At 56.5% G+C, this 24,433-nt stretch overlaps 1 protein-coding gene across 1 annotated transcript in view; it reads right to left on the minus strand.

The window, feature by feature from the left end:
• Window positions 1-24,157, minus strand: part of NECTIN4 (nectin cell adhesion molecule 4) — a 94,497-nt gene extending 70,340 nt beyond the window's left edge. Inside the window, exon 1 of the mRNA XM_072114412.1 lies at window positions 23,951-24,157. Within this exon, the coding sequence (XP_071970513.1) occupies window positions 23,951-24,011 (61 nt within the window). The 5' untranslated portion in view covers window positions 24,012-24,157. The remainder of the gene's footprint in view (window positions 1-23,950) is intronic.
• Window positions 24,158-24,433: the final 276 nt, after the last annotated feature.

The following is a 24,433-nucleotide window of genomic DNA, read 5'->3' on the forward strand; positions in this document are numbered from 1 at the left end:
GTGTCCTGCTTGGGGTGTCCTGCCTGGAGTATCCTGCCTGGAGTTTCCTGCCTGGGGTGTCCTGCCTGGGGTGTGCTGCCTGAGTGTCCTGCCTAGGGTGTCCTGCCTGGGGTGTCCTGCCTGGAGTTTCCTGCCTGGGGTGTCCTGCCTGGGGTATCCTGCCTGGAGAGTCCTGCCTGGGGTGTGCTGCCTGGGGTGTCCTGCCTGGAGTGTCCTGCCTGGGGTGTCCTGCCTGGAGTGTCCTGCCTGGGGTGTGCTGCCTGGGGTGTCCGGCCTGGGGTGTCCTGCCTGGAGTGTCCAGCCTTGGGTATCCTGCCTGGAGTGTCCTGCCTGGTGTGTGCTGCCTGGAGTGTCCTGCCTGGAGTGTCCTGCCTGGGGTGTCCTGCCTGGAGTGTCCTGCCTGGGGTGTGCTGCCTGGGGTGTCCTGCCTGGGGTGTGCTGCCTGGGGTGTCCGGCCTGGGGTGTCCTGCCTGGAGTGTCCAGCCTTGGGTATCCTGCCTGGAGTGTCCTGCCTGGTGTGTGCTGCCTGGAGTGTCCTGCCTGGAGTGTCCTGCCTGGGGTGTCCTGCCTGGGGTGTCTTGCCTGGAGTGTCCAGCCTGGGGTGTCCTGCCTGGAGTGTCCTCTCTGGAGTGTCCTGCCTGGGGTGTTCTGCCTGGAGTGTCCTGCCAAGGGTGTCCTGCCAAGGGTGTCCTGCCTGGAGTGTCCTACCTGGAGTGTCCTGCCTGAGTGTCCTGCGTGGGGTGTCCTGCCTGGGGTATCCTGCCTGGAGTGTCCTGCCTGGGATGTCCTGCCTGGAGTGTCCGGCCCTGGGTTTCCTGCCTGGAGTGTCTTGCCTGGGGTATCCTGCCTGGAGAGTCCTGCCTGGGGTGTGCTGCCTGGGGTGTCCTGCCTGGAGTGTCCTGCCTGGGGTGTCCTGCCTGGAGTGTCCTGCCTGGGGTGTGCTGCCTGGGGTGTCCGGCCTGGGGTGTCCTGCCTGGAGTGTCCAGCCTTGGGTATCCTGCCTGGAGTGTCCTGCCTGGTGTGTGCTGCCTGGAGTGTCCTCTCTGGAGTGTCCTGCCAGGGGTGACCTGCCTGGGGTGTTCTGCCTGGAGTGTCCTGCCAAGGGTGTCCTGCCAAGGGTGTCCTGCCTGGAGTGTCCTACCTGGAGTGTCCTGCCTGAGTGTCCTGCGTGGGGTGTCCTGCCTGGGGTATCCTGCCTGGAGTGTCCTGCCTGGGATGTCCTGCCTGGAGTGTCCTGCCTTGGGTTTCCTGCCTGGAGTGTCTTGCCTGGGGTATCCTGCCTGGAGTGTCCTGCCTGCGGTTTTCTGCCTGGAGTGTCCTGCCTGGGGTGTCCTGCTTGGGGTGTCCTGCCTGGAGTGTCCAGCCTGGAGTGTCCTGCCTGGGGTGTCCTTCCTGGAGTGTCCTGCCTGGGGTTTTTTGCCTGGAGTGTCCTGCCTGGGGTGTCCTGCTTGGGGTGTCCTGCCTGGAGTGTCCTGCCTGGAGTGTCCTGCCTGGGGTGTCCTGCCTGAAGTGTCCTGCCTGAAGTGTCCTGCCTGGGGTGTCCTCCCTGAGGTGTCCTGCCTGGAGTGTCCTGCCTGGAGTGTCCTGCCTGAGGTGTCCTGCCTGGAGTGTCCTGCCTGGAGTGTCCTGCCTGAGGAGTCCTGCCTGGAGTGTCCTGCCTGGGGTGTCTTGCCTGGAGTGTCCAGCCTGGGGTGTCCTGCCTGGAGTGTCCTCTCTGGAGTGTCCTGCCTGGGGTGTCCTGCCTGGGGTGTTCTTCCTGGAGTGTCCTGCCAAGGGTGTCCTGCCTGGAGTGTCCTACCTGGAGTGTCCTGCCTGAGTGTCCTGCGTGGGGTGTCCTGCCTGGGGTATCCTGCCTGGAGTGTCCTGCCTGGGATGTCCTGCCTGGAGTGTCCTGCCTTGGGTTTCCTGCCTGGAGTGTCCTGCTTGGGGTGTCCTGCCTGGAGTGTCCTGCCTGAGGTGTCCTGCCTGGAGTGTCCTGCCTGGAGTGTCCTGCCTGAGGAGTCCTGCCTGGAGTGTCCAGCATGGGGTATCCTGCCTGGAGTGTCCAGCATGGGGTATCCTGCCTGGAGTGTCCTGCCTGGAGTGTCCTGCCTGGAGTGTCCTGCCTGGAGTGTCCTGTCTGGGGTGTTCTGCCTGGAGTGTCCTGCCTGGGGTGTCCTGCCTGGAGTGTCCTGCCTGGAGTGTCCTGCCTGGGGTGTCCTGTCTGGGGTGTCCTGCCTGGAGTGTCCTGCCTGGAGTGTCCTGCCTGGAGTGTCCGGCCTGGGTTGTCCTGCCTGGGGTGTCCTGCCTGGGGTGTCCTGCCTGGAGTGTCCTGCCTGGGTTTTTTGCCTGGAGTGTCCTGCCTGGGGTGCCCTGCTTGGGGTGGCCTGCCTGGAGTGTCCTGCCTGGAGTGTCCTGCCTGGAGTGTCCTTCCTGGGGTGTTCTGCCTGGAGTGTCCTACCTGGGGTGTCCTGCTTGGAGTGTCCTGCCTGGGGTGTCCTGCCTGGGGTGTCCTGCCTGGGGTGTACTGCCTGGAGTGTCCTGCCTGGAGTGTCCTGCCTGGAGTGTCCTGCCTGGAGTGTCCGGCCTGGGGTGTCCTGCCTGGGGTGTCCTGCCTGGAGTGTCCTGCCTGGGGTGTCCTGCCTGGAGTGTCCTGCCTGGGGTGTCCTGCCTGGGGTGTCCTGTCTGGAGTGTCCTGCCTGGAGTGTCCTGCCTGGGGTGTCCTGCCTGGAGTGTCCTGCCTGGGGTGTGCTGCCTGGAGTGTCCTGCCTGGAGTGTCCTGCCTGGGGTGTTCTGCCTGGAGTGTCCTGCCTGGGGTGTCCTGTCTGGAGTGTCCTGCCTGGGGTGTCCTGCCTATGGTGTCCTGCCTGGTCCTCGCCAGGTCATGTGATTACTTGTTTGTTGTATTAGGTAGGTGATGGTCAGGGGGTCATTCCCGCTCCTCGCCAGGTCATGTGATGACTTGTTGGTTGTATTAGGTAGGTAGTGGTCAGGGGGTCATTCCCGGTCCTCGCCAGGTCATATGATGACTTGTTGGTTGTATTAGGTAGGTGATGGTCAGGGGGTCATTCCCGGTCGTCGCCTGGTCATGTGATGACTTGTTGGTTGTATTAGGTAGGTCATGGTCAGGGGGTCATTCCCGGTCCTCGCCAGGTCATATGATGACTTGTTGGTTGTATTAGGTAGGTGATGGTCAGGGGGTCTTTCCCGGTCCTCGCCAGGTCATGTGATGACTTGTTGGTTGTATTAGGTAGGTAGTGGTCAGGGGGTCATTCCCAGTCCTCGCCAGGTCATGTGATGACTTGTTGGTTGTATTAGGTAGGTGATGGTCAGGGGGTCATTCCCTGTCCTCGCCTGGTCATGTGATGACTTGTTGGTTGTGTTAGGTAGGTGATGGTCAGGGGGTCATTCCCGGTCCTCGCCTGGTCATGTGATGACTTGTTGGTTTTATTAGGTAGGTGATGGTCAGGGGGTCATTCCCGCTCCTCGCCAGGTCATGTGATGACTTGTTGATTGTATTAGGTAGGTAGTGGTCAGGGGGTCATTCCCGGTCCTCGCCAGGTATTATGATTACTTGTTGGTTGTATTAGGTAGGTGATGGTCAGGGGGTCATTCCCGGTCCTCGCCAGGTCATTTGATGACTTGTTGGTTGTATTAGGTAGGTAGTGGTCAGGGGGTCATTCCCAGTTTTCGCCAGGTCATGTGATGACTTGTTGGTTGTATTAGGTAGGTGATGGTCAGGGGGTCATTCCCGGTCCTCGCCAGGTCATGTGATGACTTGTTGGTTGTATTAGGTAGGGGATGGTCAGGGGGTCATTCCCGGTCCTCGCCAGGTCATGTGATGACTTGTTGGTTGTATTAGGTAGGTATTGGTCAGGGGGTCATTCCCGGTCCTCACCAGGTCATGTGATGACTTGTATCCTGATGATGCAGATTGGACGGGAAGGTGATTGACATAAGGAGGAAGAAATAGACCCGGAACCAATGGAAATGAAGCGGCAGAGCAGGTAAGTACAGACGGAGCCGGGAAAATGAGGAGCAGCCATAAGGTGCCCCATCATGTCGTGTAATCTCCTCATTGCGGCTGGGAGGGGGTGTACGGTAAGTACCTGACGTCAGGAGATTATACAAGGGGGAGGGGCTCTTGGTTTTTTCTCTTCCTGGGAATGGAAAGTCCCCGGGGGCCCGCGGGCGGCAGATGTCACTGCAGAGCTGCATAAATGAATGATGAGGCAGATACTGCACACAAAGGGAGTAGTGGTCATACTCCAGGTCCTGTGTGTGTAGTGTGCGGGTGTATACTCCAGGTCCTGTGTGTGTAGTGTGCGGGTGTATACTCCACGTCCTGTGTGTGTAGTGTGCGGGTGTATACTCCACGTCCTGTGTGTGTAGTGTGCGGGTGTATACTCCAGGTCCTGTGTGTGTAGTGTGCGGGTGTATACTCCACGTCCTGTGTGTGTAGTGTGCGGGTGTATACTCCACGTCCTGTGTGTGTAGTGTGCGGGTGTATACTCCAGGTCCTGTGTGTGTAGTGTGCGGGTGTATACTCCACGTCCTGTGTGTGTAGTGTGCGGGTGTATACTCCAGGTCCTGTGTGTGTAGTGTGCGGGTGTATACTCCAGGTCCTGTGTGTGTAGTGTGGAGGTGTATACTCCAGGTCCTGTGTGTGTATTGTGCGGGTGTATACTCCAGGTCCTGTGTGTGTAGTGTGCAGGTGTATACTCCAGGTCCTGTGTGTGTAGTGTGCGGGTGTATACTCCAGGTCCTGTGTGTGTAGTGTGCGGGTGTATACTCCAGGTCCTGTGTGTGTATTGTGCGGGTGTATACTCCAGGTCCTGTGTGTGTATTGTGCGGGTGTATACTCCAGGTCCTGTGTGTGTAGTGTGCAGGTGTATACTCCAGGTCCTGTGTGTGTAGTGTGCGGGTGTATACTCCAGGTCCTGTGTGTGTAGTGTGCGGGTGTATACTCCAGGTCCTGTGTGCGTAGTTTACGGGTCCCTGGTTCTGTGTGTGTAGTGTGCGGGTCCCTGGTTCTGTGTGTGTAGTGTGCGGGTCCCTGGTCTGTGTGTGTAGTGTGCGGGTCCCTGGTTCCGTGTGTGTAGTGTGCGGGTCCCTGGTTCTGTGTGTGTAGTGTGCGGGTCCCTGGTCTGTGTGTGTAGTGTGCGGATACCTGGTTTCCGTGTGTGTAGTGTGCGGGTCCCTGGTTCCGTGTGTGTAGTGTGCGGGTCCCTGGTTCTGTGTGTGTAGTGTGCAGGTCCCTGGTTCTGTGTGTGTGTAGTGTACAGGTCCCTGGTCTGTGTGTGTAGTGTGCGGGTCCCTGGTTCTGTGTGTGTAGTGTGCGGGTCCCTGGTTCTGTGTGTGTAGTGTGCGGGTCCCTGGTCTGTGTGTGTAGTGTGCGGGTACCTGGTTTCCGTGTGTGTAGTGTGCGGGTCCCTGGTTCCGTGTGTGTAGTGTGCGGATCCCTGGTTCTGTGTGTGTAGTGTGCAGGTCCCTGGTTCTGTGTGTGTATAGTGTACAGGTCCCTGGTCTGTGTGTGTAGTGTGCGGGTCCCTGGTTCTGTGTGTGTAGTGTGCGGGTCCCTGGTTCCGTGTGTGTAGTGTGCGGATCCCTGGTTCTGTGTGTGTAGTGTGCAGGTCCCTGGTTCTGTGTGTGTATAGTGTACAGGTCCCTGGTTCTGTGTGTGTGTAGTGTGCGGGTCCCTGGTTCTGTGTGTGTAGTGTGCGGGTCCCTGGTTCTGTGTGTGTAGTGTGCGGTCCCTGGTTTCCGTGTGTGTAGTGTTTGGGTCCCTGGTTCTGTGTGTGTAGTGTGCGGGTCCCTGGTTCTGTGTGTGTAGTGTGCGGGTCCCTGGTTTCCGTGTGTGTAGTGTGTGGGTCCCTGGTTCTGTGTGTGTAGTGTGCGGGTCCCTGGTTCTGTGTGTGTAGTGTGCGGGTCCCTGGTTCTGTGTGTGTAGTGTGCGGGTCCCTGGTTCTGTGTGTGTAGTGTGCGGGTCCCTGGTTCTGTGTGAGCGCCGGTGCTTTGGACTGTAGGGGGTGCACCAGCCCCCAGATGCCTCCATGTCACGAGGTGTTGTGCTTTCAGATACTTCTCGGGTGCTTTGTGTACTTTGTGTTGTGCATAGTCAGACAGGGAGGGACCCACCGGCAGTCGCCCATCACTTTTCCTCCACTTTGTGTTTTCACGGCCACTTACTACCGACTTTCATTGGCAGCCGCCATTACCAGAAGCTTTGACTACGCTGAGAGCCTGAAGAAGCCGCTAAGACAACAGAGAACAGGAGCCCCACCAAGACTCATCGGACCAGAACCAAACCAGTCCAACAACCCCCCCCCCCCCCGACATCACCGAGAATCCATGTACAGAGGCCAAAGGATGAGCCATAGGTCCAGTTACAGGACATAGGGAGCTGATCCATCCCAGAATTTATAGAGGATAACGTCCCCTATAGAATACATACACACACCTATGTGCTCTCATATATACAGAGGATAACGCCCAACATCCCCTATAGAATACATACACACAGAACTATGTATAGAGACTATCTCCCAACATCCCCCTATAGAATACATACACACAGCCCTATGTGTAGAGACTATCTCCCAACATCCCCCTATAGAATACGTACACACGGATAACTCCAAAATCCCCTATAGGATACATACGGGCTTGTGTATAAGTATAAGGTGTTGTATAATGTATACAGTGTAGTGATAGTTGTATGATGTCTATAGGGTCGGGGCAGTATATACTCTGCATAGTAGACGCTCCTGGAGACGGATTCATGGAGATCCGTCGGAGGATTTATGAGGCGACACCTGAGACAATGGTCTGGGTGGAGCAGGGTGGGTGTGAACGCCCGGGCTGGGCATGAAAGCTGCATAACAAAGCAGGAGAACCAGGCGGGCGGCTTCTGATGCCACCATGTGGGTCACGTCCTACAACCTGGTGACCCTTCCAGCCGCATAATAGAAGTCTCCAAATGAGAGAGGAGGAGCCCAGGAAGTTCCTGCAAACACGGGAATCTCAACAGCCGATGTTTACTCTGTGTCATGGAGACCAAGTCTAATGCGTCTACCAGGCCTGAGCCGAGCAGGACCTCACCGCGACATCTCTAATGCGTCTACCAGGCCTGAGCCAAGCAGGACCACAGCAGGACATCTCTAATGCATCTACCAGGCCTGAGCCGAGCAGGACCTCACCAGGACATCTCTAATGCGTCTACTAGGCCTGAGCCTAGCAAGACCTCACCAGGACATCTCTAATGCGTCTACCAGGCCTGAGCCGAGCAGGACCTCACCAGGACATCTCTAATGCGTCTACCAGGCCTGAGCCGAGCAGGACCTCACCGCGACATCTCTAATGCATCTACCAGGCCTGAGCCGAGCAGGACCTCAGCAGGACATCTCTAATGCATCTACCAGACCTGAGCCGAGCAGGACCTCAGCAGGACATCTCTAATGCGTCTACCAAACCTGAGCCGAGCAGGACCTCACCGGGACATCTCTAATGCATCTACCAGGCGTGAGCCGAGCAGGACCTCACCGCGACATCTCTAATGCGTCTACCAGGCCTGAGCCGAGCAGGACCTCACCAGGACATCTCTAATGCGTCTACCAGGCCTGAGCCGAGCAGGACCTCACTGCGACATCTCTAATGCGTCTACCAGGCCTGAGCCGAGCAGGACCTCACCAGGACATCTCTAATGCGTCTACAAGGCCTGAGCCGAGCAGGACCTCACCGCGACATCTCTAATGCGTCTACCAGGCCTGAGCCGAGCAGGACCTCAGCAGGACATCTCTAATGCATCTACCAGACCTGAGCCGAGCAGGTCCTCAGCAGGACATCTCTAATGCGTCTACCAGGCATGAGCCGAGCAGGAACTCACCGCGACATCTCTAATGCGTCTACCAGGCCTGAGCCGAGCAGGACCTCAGCAGGACATCTCTAATGCATCTACCAGACCTGAGCCGAGCAGGACCTCACCAGAACATCTCTAATGTGTTTACCAAACCTGAGCCGAGCAGGACCTTAGCAGGACATCTCTAATGCGTCTACCAGGCCTGAGCCGAGCAGGACCTCAGCAGGACATCTCTAATGCATCTACCAGACCTGAGCCGAGCAGGACCTCACCAGAACATCTCTAATGTGTCTACCAAACCTGAGCCGAGCAGGACCTTAGCAGGACATCTCTAATGCGTCTACCAGGCCTGAGCCGAGCAGGACCTCAGCAGGACATCTCTAATGCATCTACCAGGCCTGAGCCGAGCAGGACCTCACCAGGACATCTCTAATGCATCTACCAGGCCTGAGCCGGGCAGGAACTCACCAGGACATCTCTAATGCATCTACCAGGCCTGAGCCGAGCAGGACCTCAGCAGGACATCTCTAATGTGTCTACCAGGCCTGAGCCGAGCAGGACCTCAGCAGGACATCTCTAATGCATCTACTAGGACTGAGCCGAGCAGGACCTCACCGCGACATCTCTAATGCGTCTACCAGGCCTGAGCCGAGCAGGACCTCAGCAGGACATCTCTAATGCATCTACCAGACCTGAGGCGAGCAGGACCTCACCAGGACATCTCTAATGCGTCTACCAGGCCTGAGCCGAGCAGGACCTCACCGCGACATCTCTAATGCGTCTACCAGGCCTGATCCGAGCAGGACCTCACCAAGACATCTCTAATGCATCTACCAGGCCTGAACCCAGCAGCACCTCACCAGGACATCTCTAATGCGTCTACCAGGCCTAAGCCGAGCAGGACCTCACCACGACATCTCTAATGCATCTACCAGGCCTGAGCCGAGCAGGACCTCACCGTGACATCTCTAATGCATCTACCAGGCCTGAGCCGAGCAGGACCTCACCGTGACATCTCTAATGCGTCTACCAGGCCTGAGCCGAGCAGGACCTCACCGGGACATCTCTAATGCGACTACCAGGCCTGAGCTGAGCAGGACCTCACCGGGACATCTCTAATGCATCTACCAGACCTGTGCCGAGCAGGACCTCACCGGGACATCTCTAATGCATCTACCAGGCCTGAGCCGAGCAGGACCTCACCGGGACATCTCTAATGCATCTACCAGACCTGAGACGAGCAGGACCTCACCAGGACATCTCTAATGCGCCTACCAGGCCGGAGCCGAGCAGGACCTCACCAGAACATCTCTAATGCATCTACCAGGCCTGAGCCGAGCAGGACCTCACCATGACATCTCTAACGCGTCTACCAGGCCTGAGCTGAGCAGGACCTCACCGGGAAATCTCTAATGCGTCTACCAGGCCAGAGCCGAGCAGGACCTCACCAGGACATCTCTAATGCGACTACCAGACCTGTGCCGAGCAGGACCTCACCGGGACATCTCTAATGCATCTACCAGGCCTGAGCCGAGCAGGACCTCACCGGGACATCTCTAATGCATCTACCAGACCTGAGCCGAGCAGGACCTCACCAGGACATCTCTAATGCGTCTACCAGGCCTGAGCTGAGCAGGACCTCACCAGGACATCTCTAATGCGTCTACCAGGCCTGAGCCAAGCAGGACCTCACCGGGACATCTCTAATGCGCCTACCAGGCCTGAGCCGAGCAGTACCTCACCGCGACATCTCTAATGCATCTACCAGGCTTGAGCCAAGCAGGAACTCACCAGGACATCTCTAATGCATCTACCAGGCCTGAGCCGAGCAGAACCTCACCAGAGCATCTCTACTGCATCTAACAGGCCTGAGCCGAGCAGGACCTCACCAGGACATCTCTAATGCATCTACCAGACCTGAGCCGAGGAGGACCTCACCGGGACATCTCTAATGCGTCTACCAGGCATGAGCAGAGCAGGACCTCACCAGGACATATCTAATGAGTGTACCAGGCCTGAGCCGAGCAGGACCTCACCAGGAAATCTCAAATGCATTTCCCAGGCATGAGCCGGGCAGGACCTCACCAGAGCATCTCTAATGCGCCTACCAGGCCTGAGCCGAGCAGGACCTCAGCAGGACATCTTTAATGCAACTACCAGGTATGAGCCGAGCAAGACCTCACCAGGACATCTCAAATGCGTCTACCAGGCCTGAGCCGAGCAGGACCTCACTAGGACATCTCTAATCGTCTACCAGGCCTGGGCTAAACAGGACCTCACCAGGACATCTCTAATGCATCTACCAGACCTGAGCCGAGCAGGACCTCACCAGGACATCTCTAATGCATCTACCAGACCTGAGCCAAGCAGGAACTCACCAGGACATCTCTAATGCATCTACCAGGCCTGAGCCGAGCAGAACCTCACCAGAGCATCTCTAATGCATCTACCAGGCCTGAGCCGAGCAGGAACTCACCAGGACACCTCTAATGCATCTACCAGACCTGAGCCGAACAGGACCTCACCGGGACATCTCTAATGCGTCTACCAGGCATGAGCCGAGCAGGACCTCACCAGGACATATCTAATGAGTCTACCAGACCTGAGCCGAGCAGAACCTCACCAGGAAATCTCAAATGCATTTACCAGGCGTGTGCCGGGCAGGACCTCACCAGAGCATCTCTAATACGTCTACCAGGCCTGAGCCGAGCAGGACCTCAGCAGGACATCTCTAATGCGTCTACCAGGCCTGATCCGTACAGGACCTCACCAGGACATCTCTAATGCATCTACCAGGCATGAGCCGAGCAAGACCTCACCAGGACATCTCTAATGCGTCTACCAGGCCTGAGCCGAGCAGGTCCTCACCAGGACATCTTTAATGCATCTACCAGGCCTGAGCCGAGCAGGACCTCACCAGGATATCTCTAATGCGTCTACCAGGCCTGAGCCGAGCAGCACCTCACCAGGACATCTCTAATGCGTCTACCAGGCATGAGCCGAGCAGGACCTCACCAGAACATCTCTAATGTGCCTACCAGGCCTGAGCCGAGCAGGACCTCACCAGGACATCTCTAATGCGTCTGACAGGCATGAGCTGAACAAGACCTCACCAAGACATCTCTAATGCGTCTAACAGGCCTCAGCCGAGCAGGACCTCAGCAGGACATCTCTAATTCGTCTACCAGGCGTGAACCAAGCAGGACCTCACCAGGACATCTCTAATGCTCTACCAGGCCTGAGCCGAGCAGAACCTCACCAGAGTATATCTAATGCGCCTACCAGGCCTGATCCGAGTAGGACCTCACCGGGACATCTCTAATGCGTCTACCAGGCTTTAGCCGCGCAGGAACTCACAGGACATCTCTAATGCGTGTACAAGGCCTGAGCCAAGCAGGACCTCAGAGGGACATCTCTAATGCGTCTACCAGGCCTGAGCCGAGCAGGACCTCACCGGGACCTCTCTAATGCATCTACCATGCGTGAGCCGAGCAGGACCTCACCAGGACATCTCTAATGCGTCTACCAGGCCTGAGCCGAGCAGGACCTCACCGGGACATCTCTAATGCGCCTACAAGGCCTGAGCCGAGCAGGACCTCACCAGGACATCTCTAATGCATCTACCAGGCCTGAGCCGAGCAGGACCTCACCAGGACATCTCTAATGCGTCTACCAGGCCTGAGCTGAGCAGGACCTCACCGTGACATCTCTAATGCGTCTACCAGGCCTGAGCCGAGCAGGACCTCACCGCGACATCTCTTATGCATCTACCAGGCTTGAGCCAAGCAGGAACTCACCAGGACATCTCTAATGCATCTACCAGGCCTGAGCCGAGCAGAACCTCACCAGAGCAATCCTGCTCCATCTAACATTCCTGAGCCGAGCAGGACCTCACCAGGACATCTCTAATGCATCTACCAGACCTGAGCCGAGCAGGACCTCACTGGGACATCTCTAATGCGTCTACCAGGCATGAGCTGAGCAGGACCTCACCAGGACATATCTAATGAGTCTACCAGGCCTGAGCCGAGCAGGACCTCAGCAGGACATCTCTAATGCGTCTACCAGGCCTGACCCGAGCAGGACCTCACCAGGACATCTCTAATGCGTCTACGAGGCCTGACCCGAGCAGGACCTCACCAGGACATCTCTAATGCGTCTAACAGGATTGATCCGTGCAGGACCTCACCAGGACATCTCTAATGCGTCTACGAGGCCTGAGCCAAGCAGGACCTCACCAGGACATCTCTAATGCACCTATCAGGCCTGAGCAGAGCAGAACCTCGGTAGGACATCTCTAATGCGTCTACTAGTCCTGAGCTGAACAGGAACTCACCAGGACATCTCTAATGAGTCTACCAGGCGTTTACTGAGCAGGACCTCACCCGGACATCTCTTATGTGTCTACCACGCCTGAGCCGAGCAGGATCTCACTGGGACATTTCTAATGCGTCCACAAGGCCTGATCCAAGCAGGACGGCACCAGGACAACTCTAATGCGTCTACCAGGCGTGAGCCACGCAGGACGGCACCAGACCACCTTTTAATGCGCCTACCAGGCCTGATTCGATCAGGACCTCACCGGGACATCTCTAATGCGTCTAACAGCCCTGAGCGGAGCAGGACCTTATCGGGACATCTCTAATGTGCCTACCAGGCCATAGCCAAGCAGGTACTCACCAGGGCATCTCTAATGCGTCTACCAAACCTGAGCCGAGCAGGACCTCAGCAAGAAATCTCTAATGCGTCTACCAGGCCTGAGCCGAGCAGGACCTCAGCAGGACATCTCTAATGTGACTACCAGGCTTGAGCCGAGCAGGACCTCACCAAGCAATCTCTAATGCGTCTACCAGGCCTGAGCCGAGCAGGACCTCACCAGAGCATCTCTAATGCATCTACCAGGCCTGAGCAGAGCAGGACCTCACCAGGACATCTCTAATGCGCCTACCAGGCTTGAGCCGAGCAGGACCTCACCCGGACATCTCTAATGCGTCTACCAGGCCTGAGCCGAGCAGGACCTCAGCAGGACATCTCTAATGCATCTACAAGGCCAGAGCCGAGCAAAACCTCACTGGGACATCTCTAAATCGTCTATCAGGCCTGACCCAAGCAGGACCTCACTGGGACATCTCTAATGCGTCTATCAGACATGAGCCGAGCAGGACCTCACCGGGACATCTCTAATGCGTCTACCATTCCTGAGCCAAGCAGGATCTCAGCAGGACATCTCTAATGTGTCTACCAGGCCTGAGCCGAGCAGGACCTCACCGGGACCTCTCTAATGCGTCTACCAGGCCTGAGCCGAGCAGGACCTCACCAGATCATCTCTAATGCTTCTACCAGGCCTGAGCGAAGCAAAACCTTGCCGGGACATCTCTAATGTGTCTATCAGGCGTGAACCGAGCAGGACCTCACCAGGACATCTCTAATGCATCTTCCAGGCCTGAGCCAAGCAGGACCTCACCAGGACATCTCTAATGCGCCTACCAGGCCTGAGCCGAGCAGAACCTCAACAGGACATATCTAATGCGTCTACCAGGCTTGAGCCAAACAGGACCTCACCGGGACATCTCTAATGCGTCTATCAGGCCTGAGCCTAGCAGGATCTCACCGGGACCTCTCTAATGCGTCTACGAGGCATGAGCCGAGCAGAACCTTACCTGGACATATCTAATGCGTCTACCAGCCTTGAGCCGAGCAGGACCTCACCAGGACATCTCTAATGCGTTTACCAGGCCTGAGCCGAGCAGGACCTCACCAGGATATCTCTAATGCGTCTACCAGTCCTGAGCCGAGCAGATTCTCACTGGGACATCTCTAACGCGTCTACCAGGCCTGAGCCGAGCAGGACCTCACCAGGACATCTCTAATATGCCTACCAGGCCTGAGCCGTGCAGGACCTCACCAGAGCATCTCTAATTCGTCTACCAGACCTGAGCCAAGCAGGACCTCACCGGGACATCTCAAATGCGTCTACCAGGCGTGAGCCGAGCAGGACCCCACCAGACCATCTCTAATGCGTCTACCAGGCCTGAGCCGATCAGGACCTCACCAGGACATCTCTAATGCGTCTACCAGGCATGAACCGAGTAGGACCTCACCAGGACATCTCTAATGCGTCTACCAGGCATGAACCGAGTAGGACCTAACCAGGACATCTCTAATGCGTCCATCAGGCCTGAGCCGAGCAGGACCGAACCGGGACCTCTCTAATGCGTCTATCAGGCCTGAGCCGGGCAGGACCTCAACATAGCATCTCTACTGCGCCTACCAGGCCTGAGCCGAGCAGGACCTCACCAGGACATCTCTAATGCGTCTACCAGCCTTGAGCCGAGCAGGACCTCACCAGGACATCTCTAATGCGCCTACCAGGCCTGAGCCGAGCAGAACCTCACCAGAGCATCTCTAATGCGCCTACCAGGCCTGAGCCTAGCAGAACCTCACCAGAGCATCTCTAATGCGTCTACCAGGCTTGAGCCGAGCGGGACCTCACCAGGACATCTCTAATGCGTCTACTAGGCCTGAGCCGAGCATGACCTCAACAGGACATATATAATTTGTCTACCAGGCCTGAGCCGAGCAGGACCTCACCAAAGCACCTCTAATGCGCCTACCAGGCCTGAGCCGAGCAGGACCTCAGCAGGACATCTCCAATGCATCTACCAGCCTTGAGCCGAGCAGAACCTCACCAGGACTTCTCTAATGCGCCTACCAGGTCTGAGCCGAGGAGGACCTCAGCAGGACATCTCTAATGCGCCTACCAGGCCTGAGCCAAGCAGGACCTCACCAGAGCATCTCTAATGCGTCTACCAGGCCTGAGCCGAGCAGAACCTCACCAGGACATTTCTAATGCGTCTACCAGGCTTGAGCCGAGCAGGACCTCACCAGGACATCTCTAATGTGCCTACCATGCCTGAGTCAAGCAGGACCTCAGCAGGCCATCTCTAATGCGTCTACCGGGCTTGAGCCGAGCAGGACATCACCAGGACACCTCTAATGCGTCTACCAGGCGTGAGCCGAGCAGGACCTCACGGGGACATCTCAAATGCGTCTACCAGGCCTGAGCCGAGCAGGACCTCACCAGAGCATCTCTAATTCGTCTACCAGACCTGAGCCGAGCAGGACCTCACCAGGACATCTCTAATGTACCTACCAGGCCTGTGCCGAGCAGGTCCTCACCAGGACATCTCAAATGCGTCTACCAGGCCTGAGCCGAGCTGGACCTCACCGGGACATCTCAAATGCGTCTACCAGGCCTGAGCCGAGCAGGACCTCACCAGGACATCTCTAATGTATCTAACAGGCCTGAGCCGAGCAAGACCTCACCAGGACATCTCTAATGTATCTAACAGGCCTGAGCCATGCAGGACCTCACCAGGACATCTCTAATGCGTCTACCAGGCCTGAGCCAAGCAGGACCTCACCAGGACATCTCTAATGTATCTAACAGGCCTGAGCCGAGCAGGACCTCACCGGGACATCTCAAATGCGTCTACTAGGCCTGAGCCAAGCAGGACCTCACCAGGTCATCTCTAATGCGTCTACGAGGCGTGACCCGAGCAGGACCTCAGCAGGACATCTCTAATTCGTCTACCAGGCCTGAGCCGAGCAGAACCTCACCAGAGCATCTCTAATGCATCTACCAGGCCTGAGCCGAGCAGAACCTCACCAGAGCATCTCTAATGCATCTACCAGGCCTGAGACGAGCAGGACCTCACCAGGACATCTCTAATGCTTCTACCAGGCGTGACCCGAGCAGGACCTCACCAGAACATCTCTAATTCGTCTACCAGGCCTGAGCCAAAAAAGACCTCACCAGGACATCTCTGATGCATCTGTATTTTATTTGTAACTATATAATTGGGTGCGCCTTATACCGGTGATCAGGACACTTTGTAAAACGTCTACATTCATGTCCCTTCCCTTATATAACACGTCTCCATCAGTGTCCCCTCCCTCATATAACATGTCTCCATCCGTGTCCCCTCCCTCATATAACACGTCTCCATCCGTGTCCCCTCCCTCATATAACATGTCTCCATCCGTGTCCCCTCCCTCATATAACACGTCTCCATCCGTGTCCCCTCCCTCATATAACACGTCTCCATCCGTGTCCCCTCCCTCATATAACACGTCTCCATCCGTGTCCCCTCCCTCATATAACACGTCTCCATCCGTGTCCCCTCCCTCATATAACACGTCTCCATCCGTGTCCCCTCCCTCATATAACACGTCTACATCCGTGTCCCCTCCCTCACATAACACGTCTACATCCATGTTTAGATGTTGATAATTTTCCGGGTTTGCTGTTAGTTTGGTCGGACACGGGGCCTCGGTCAATAAGGGGAATACATCCGTGGGGAGTTTTGTGGCTGGTGATGGGGCTGATGTGCGGCATTAGGTGGTCTGTATCTCCGGGATGATGGGGGCCATAGGAATGATGTGGGATTCGATTTGTTTACCGGTGTGGGGGGACGGCAGGGTGTAAGGGGTCACACGTGAGGGGTGCTCGAATGTTACCCATTAAGGTAATTGGACTGTGAAAGGGGCAGTTCTTAGTGTGGGGTAATTGCAGTTGAGCTGGGGTAGCTGTCCAGCTTGTCAGGGGGCTTCCTGCCCCCGGGTCTCCAGGCTCGGTTGCCGGTGGAGACATTGATAAGGGTGCGCCTTCCAGGACTCCGCACTTCTTTTTGGATCGTTGTTAAAACAATTGTTAAATAAATGAGCTGAACGTGTTGTGTCTTTATTGAAGCGATGAGGGGCGGGGGGGGGCTGCAATGTTTGGGGGGGGGGCTGCAATGCTGGGGGGGGCTGCAATGTTTGGGGGGGGGGCTGCAATGCTGGGGGGGCTGCAATGTTTGGGGGGGGGTATAAGGCACAGGTAAGAACTCAGTGTCCCTCAGTCATGGTTGAACCTACATTGACCATTGCTCGGCACCCGTCCAGGATGGCAGCACTCCAGCAGATCCATGAGTCACCTGCCCGGATCAGGTAGGTGGGTCAGGTAGGTGGCCCTTTCTCCCGGCCTCCTGGAATGTGTGATTGCTTCATGCAGGGATACAATGACACCTTCCATGTCACAATCACCTGCCGGAGCCGCCCTGACACCCAGCAATGTGCCCAGACCTGAGGGCTGCACCCGTGTCCTCATATCAGTGTGAGTAACACAGAATCCTGCGCACACCTGAGAGCCCCAGGAGCTTACACTCTAATGCACACACCCCGAGAGCCCCAGGAGCTTACACTCTAATGCACACACCCCCCGAAAGCCCCAGGAGCTTACACTCTAATGTACACACCTCGAGAGCCCCAGGAGCTTACACTCTAATGCAGACACCCCGAGAGCCCCAGGAGCTTACACTCTAATGCAGACACCCGAGAGCCCCAGGAGCTTACACTCTAATGTACACACCCCGAGAGCCCCAGGAGCTTATACTCTAATGTACACACCCCGAGAGCCCCAGGAGCTTACACTCTAATGCAGACACCCGAGAGCCCCAGGAGCTTACACTCTAATGTACACACCCCGAGAGCCCCAGGAGCTTACACTCTAATGCACACACCCCCCGAAAGCCCCAGGAGCTTACACTCTAATGTACACACCTCGAGAGCCCCAGGAGCTTACACTCTAATGCAGACACCCCGAGAGCCCCAGGAGCTTACACTCTAATGCAGACACCCGAGAGCCCCAGGAGCTTACACTCTAATGCAGACACCCGAGAGCCCCAGGAGCTTACACTCTAATGCACACACCTCGAGAGCCCCAGGAGCTTACACTCTAATGCACACACCCCGAGAGCCCCAGGAGCTTACACTCTAATGTACACACCTCGAGAGCCCCAGGAGCTTACACTCTAATGCAGACACCCCGAGAGCCCCAGGAGCTTACACTCTAATGCAGACACCCGAGAGCCCCAGGAGCTTACACTCTAATGCACACACCCGAGAGCCCCAGGAGCTTACACTCTAATGCAGACACCCCTGAGGGCACATGCGTTTTGACCGAACCCCCTCGCACTTTTGTTTGGATGAGTTTAAAAACGTCACGTAGGAATCCCCCCTCAGGGCTCCTTCACGCGTTGCGTTGTGTGTTACGTTGTGCATTGCGTTGTGCGTTGCGTTGTGTGTTACGTTGTGCATTGCGTTGTGCGTTACGTTGTGCGTTACGTTGTGCATTGCGTTGTGCGTTACGTTGTGCATTGCGTTGAGCGTTATGTTGTGCATTGCGTTGTGCGTTGCGTTGTGCATTGCGTTGCGTTGAGCGTTGCGTTGTGCGTTGCGTTGTGCATTATATACTGAGGTTACATTGTATCTCCGCTGCATCCGCTAAAACACAACGTAACCTCAGCGAGTATCAGGGCTGAACCCAGTGAAATGCTTCAAAATCGCAACGTACAACGCAAGGTGTGACTGCGCCCTGAGGCTTTGGAGTGGATGAGCGGGCTAGCACCTACCACGGCGAGAAGCTGCTGCGCCTCTTTTTTTATCTATGTTTGGCGCGGTTGTGTCTTGTGACTTTCCATGACAGGACGCTGCAGCCGCGCTCAGTATTTGGAGTCCGGTTTCTACAAAACTGAACCGAATTCATCATTTACAACGACTCCAGGCACCGCCGGGCGCAGAAACGGGAGAAAAACTACAGATTCACCGAGACATGAAGGACGCGCCAAAGAAACAGCAACCAAAAACAAAGAAAAGACGACCGCGTCACAGACAAATGATGACCCCCAATGTGCAGGGCCTCAGGCAGCAGAGGGTTAAAGGGAACCTGTCATCAGTACATTATCAGATAGATGAGCAGCTTCTAGATGATGTTTCTTTCGTGGCCGAGCGCCGTGGCATCATCCAGAAAATCTACTATGAAGTCAGGTTCAATTGAAATGTATAAAGTCAGGGAGGCAGAGAGATTATCACTGAAGTCAAGCTCTCCTGCCTCTGGACACCTCCTCCTGTTATTGACATCATGTGCCGGACGATCTGATCAGTGATGTCCCTGGATGGGGCATTTTAAGGCAGGGAGAGCTTGACTTCAGTGTTAGACTCTCCACCTCCTTGACTTCAGTGTTAGACTCTCCGCCTCCATGACTTCAGAGATAGACTCTCCACCTTCTTGACTTCAGTGTTGGACTCTCCACCTCCTTGACTTCAGTGTTAGACTCTCCGCCTCCGTGACTTCAGAATACAAATTTACATCTTACTTCAATGTAGATTTTCTGGATGATGCCGGCACCAGGGGATGGAAGAGACATCACCACGAAGCTGCTCCACTGCTGACAATAAACTGCTGGTGGTTTGTTAGGCCAATTTCTGATGACAGGTTCCCTTTAAGATTTACCCCTGCCGGCTGCACCCCTATAACTCCATCCGTGTGAGGGGACTCCAGGACTCGGCTGCACCTCGTATACCTCCATTCATGTATCTAGTATAAGGTGACCCCACTGCACCCCTATAGCTCCATCCCTGAGGCCAGTATGAGGTGACCCCACTGCACCCCCTATAGCTCCATCCCTGAGGCCAGTATGAGGTGACCCCACTGCACCCCCTATAGCTCCATCCCTGAGGCCAGTACGAGGTGACCCCACTGCACCCCCTATAGCTCCATCCCTGAGGCCAGTATGAGGTGACCCCGCTGCACCCCCTATAGCTCCATCCCTGAGGCCAGTACGAGGTGACCCCACTGCACCCCTATAGCTCCATCCCTGAGGCCAGTATGAGGTGACCCCACTGCACCCCCTATAGCTCCATCCCTGAGGCCAGTACGAGGTGACCCCACTGCACCCCCTATAGCTCCATCCCTGAGGCCAGTATGAGGTGACCCCGCTGCACCCCCTATAGCTCCATCCCTGAGGCCAGTATGAGGTGACCCCACTGCACCTCTATAGCTCCATCCCTGAGGCCAGTATGAGGTGACCCTGCTGTACCCCCTATAGCTCCATCCCTGAGGCCAGTATGAGGTGACCCCACTGCACCTCTATAGCTCCATCCCTGAGGCCAGTATGAGGTGACCCCACTGCACCCCTATAGCTCCATCCCTGAGGCCAGTATGAGGTGACCCCACTGCACCCCCTATAGCTCCATCCCTGAGGCCAGTATGAGGTAACCCCACTGCACCCCTATAGCTCCATCCCTGAGGCCAGTATGAGGTGACCCCGCTGCACCCCCTATAGCTCCATCCCTGAGGCCAGTATGAGGTGACCCCACTGCACCTCTATAGCTCCATCCCTGAGGCCAGTATGAGGTGACCCCACTGCACCCCCTATAGCTCCATCCCTGAGGCCAGTATGAGGTGACCCCACTGCACCCCTATAGCTCCATCCCTGAGGCCAGTATGAGGTGACCCCGCTGCACCCCCTATAGCTCCATCCCTGAGGCCAGTACGAGGTGACCCCGCTGCACCCTCTATAGCTCCATCCCTGAGGCCAGTATGAGATGACCCCACTGCACCCCTATAGCTCCATCCCTGAGGCCAGTATGAGGTGACCACACTGCACCCCTATAGCTCCATCCCTGAGGCCAGTATGAGGTGACCCCACTGCACCTCTATAGCTCCATCCCTGAGGCCAGTATGAGATGACCCCGCTGCACCCCCTATAGCTCCATCCCTGAGGCCAGTGTGAGGTGACCCCACTGCACCCCTATAGCTCCATCCCTGAGGCCAGTATGAGGTGACCCCGCTGCACCCCCTATACCTCCATCCCTGAGGCCAGTTTGAGATGACCCCACTGCACCCCTATAGCTCCATCCCTGAGGCCAGTATGAGGTGACCCCGCTGCACCCTCTATAGCTCCATCCCTGAGGCCAGTATGAGATGACCCCACTGCACCCCTATAGCTCCATCCCTGAGGCCAGTATGAGGTGACCCCACTGCACCCCCTATAGCTCCATCCCTGAGGCCAGTATGAGGTAACCCCACTGCACCCCTATAGCTCCATACCTGAGGCCAGTATGAGATGACCCCGCTGCACCCCTATAGCTCCATCCCTGAGGCCAGTAAGAGGTGACCCCGCTGCACCCCTATAGCTCCATCCCTGAGGCCAGTATGAGGTGACCCCGCTGCACCCCCTATAGCTCCATCCCTGAGGCCAGTATGAGGTGACCCCACTGCACCCCTATAGCTCCATCCCTGAGGCCAGTATGAGGTAACCCCACTGCACCCCTATAGCTCCATCCCTGAGGCCAGTATGAGGTGACCCCAGTGCACCCCTATGGCTCCATCCCTGAGGCCAGTATAAGGTGACCCTGCTGTACCCTATAGCTCCATCCCTGAGGCCAGTATGAGGTGACCCCACTGCACCACTATAGCTCCATCCCTGAGGCCAGTATGAGGTGACCCCACTGCACCCCTATAGCTCCATCCCTGAGGCCAGTATGAGGTAACCCCACTGCACCCCTATAGCTCCATCCCTGAGGCCAGTATGAGGTAACCCCACTGCACCCCTATAGCTCCATCCCCGAGGCCAGTATGAGGTGACCCCACTGCACCCCTATAGCTCCAGCCCTGAGGCCAGTACGAGGTGACCCCGCTGCACCCCCTATAGCTCCATCCCTGAGGCCAGTATGAGGTGACCCCACTGCACCCCTATAGCTCCATCCCTGAGGCCAGTATGAGGTGACCCCACTGCACCCCTATAGCTCCATCCCTGAGGCCAGTATGAGGTAACCCCACTGCACCCCTATAGCTCCATCCCCGAGGCCAGTATGAGGTGACCCCACTGCACCCCTATAGCTCCAGCCCTGAGGCCAGTACGAGGTGACCCCGCTGCACCCCCTATAGCTCCATCCCTGAGGCCAGTATGAGGTGACCCCACTGCACCCCTATAGCTCCATCCCTGAGGCCAGTATGAGGTGACCCCACTGCACCCCTATAGCTCCATCCCTGAGGCCAGTATGAGATGACCCCACTGCACCCCTATAGCTCCATCCCTGAGGCCAGTATGAGGTGACCCCACTGCACCCCTATAGCTCCATCCCTGAGGCCAGTATGAGGTAACCCCACTGCACCCCTATAGCTCCATCCCCGAGGCCAGTATGAGGTGACCCCACTGCACCCCTTTGGCTCCATCCCTGAGGCCAGTATGAGGTGACCCTGCTTTACCCTATAGCTCCATCCCTGAGGCCAGTAGCCCATAAACCAAGGCTCCTCCACACTACATAGTCCTAGTCATGGACCAATTGTCCTTTGGAGAGCTGGAGAAGTTTTTTATTTTGGCACCTGCTTCAGCGCGGAAATCCGTGCACACTCTGGACGTATGAGGGTCAGGTGGGATGAGTTTGTGGACTTCTTAATGGGCCAAGTGTGAGGTGAGTTTGGGACCCGGCTGCACCCCCTATCATTCCATCCATGGGGCCACAATAGGGTGACTTCTAGCCCCGCTGCCCCATAAAGCTCCATCCATGGGGCCACAATAGGGTGACTTCTGGCCCCGCTGCCCCATAAAGCTCCATCCATGGGGCCACAATAGGGTGACTTCTGGCCCAGCTGCCCCATAAAGCTGCATCCATGTGGCCACTATAGGGTGACTTCTGCCCATTTGCCCCATAAAGCTGCATCCATAGGGCAATGATAGGGTGACTTCTGCCCAGCTGCCCTATAAAGATCCATCCATGGGGCCACTATAGGGTGACTTCTGCCCAGCTGCCCTATAAAGATCCATCCATGGGGCCACTATAGGGTGACTTCTGCCCAGCTGCCCCATAAAGCTGCATCCATGGGGCCACGATAGGGTGACTTCTGCCCAGCTGCCCCATAAAGCTCCATCCATGGGGCCACGATAGGGTGACTTCTGCCCAGCTGCCCCATAAAGCTCCATCCATGGGGCCACTATAGGGTGACTTCTGCCCAGCTGCCCCATAAAGCTCCATCCATGGGGCCACTATAGGGTGACTTCTGCCCAGCTGCCCCATAAAGCTCCATCCATGGGGCCACTATAGGGTGACTTCTGCCCAGCTGCCCCATAAAGCTCCATCCATGGGGCCACTATAGGGTGACTTCTGCCCAGCTGCCCCATAAAGCTCCATCCATGGGGCCACTATAGGGTGACTTCTGGCCCAGCTGCCCCATAAAGCTGCATTCATGGGGCCACGATAGGGTGACTTCTGCCCAGCTGCCCCATAAAGCTGCATCCATGGGGCCACGATAGGGTGACTTCTGCCCAGCTGCCCCATAAAGCTCCATCCATGGGGCCACTTCTGCCCAGCTGCCCCATAAAGCTCCATCCATGGGGCCACTATAGGGTGACTTCTGCCCAGCTGCCCCATAAAGCTCCATCCATGGGGCCACTATAGGGTGACTTCTGCCCAGCTGCCCCATAAAGCTCCATCCATGGGGCCACTATAGGGTGACTTCTGCCCAGCTGCCCCATAAAGCTCCATCCATGGGGCCACTATAGGGTGACTTCTGCCCAGCTGCCCCATAAAGCTCCATCCATGGGGCCACTATAGGGTGACTTCTGGCCCAGCTGCCCCATAAAGCTGCATTCATGGGGCCACGATAGGGTGACTTCTGGCCCAGCTGCCCCATAAAGCTGCATTCATGGGGCCACGATAGGGTGACTTCTGTCCAGCTGCCCCATAAAGCTCCATCCATGGGGCCACTATAGGATGACTTCTGCCCAGCTGCCCCATAAAGCTCCATCCATGGGGCCGGTGTGCGGTGACTCCAGGACCCATAATTACAGATGATGGTGAGGGGTGGATCAGCCAAATCCTGTAAAACTCCTTGTGTGAGCGTGCGAGGCTCCGAGGGCTGGAATCACATCACAACATGATTCACCCTGACTGGCGGCTCCTCCATACATGACATAGGGATGATCACACGCGATGCCGCCTCATCACCCTCATCATCCTCATCACCCTCATCATAACAGCAGTGACAACACCATGAGGTGCTCAGAAACACAGGAAGAAGGCTGCTGAGCATGGCGGCCGCCCAGGGGGGAACAGATACCTACACATCTATATGTTCTCATGTATAGGGGTCTGGGCACTACATGGTCACGTCTGTCCTGCTTCCTCTCTCTATGGAACCATCTTCACTTCTGAGAACTTCCATCACACATAGACCTCCTCGGTGGGACCCACCTCTCAGTCCCCAAACAAGTACTGTCCACTTACCTGTGCAGGTAGCCATCACCAGTAGAACTGCCCTCCAGAGACCCCAGTGTCCTCCAGGCATTGTAACTGCCCCAGCAGCTTCCTGTAGTCCAGTGTGTATCCCAAGAAGAGATGGTACCCCACAATCCTGGCAAACTGAACCCCCCGGCAGCAGGGTGGCGACTAGTCTGTCTGTTTCACTCTTCCCTCTCACTGTTCAGTTCCGGATTAAAAAGTAGACAAACTAGTTCCAAAAAGCTAATCCACTAGTAGGTGTGGATGAAGGAGAGGAGGAGGAGGAGGAGGAGGGTGAAACCAGGGCGAGGATCCTGAGACTGCTAACCATAACATCTGACTGCTACACCCTAAACCAGCCCAAACCCGAGTCCTAACCTGACCATCCCAACCCTGCTCAGCCTAACCATGACCAGAACCCATATCTCACCAGAACCCACCATGAAGGATGATGAGGTGAAACCCAAGACGAGGATCCCAAGACTGCTA

Source organism: Engystomops pustulosus, chromosome 7 (assembly GCF_040894005.1).
Source record: "Engystomops pustulosus chromosome 7, aEngPut4.maternal, whole genome shotgun sequence".
Classification (NCBI taxonomy): domain Eukaryota; kingdom Metazoa; phylum Chordata; class Amphibia; order Anura; family Leptodactylidae; genus Engystomops; species Engystomops pustulosus.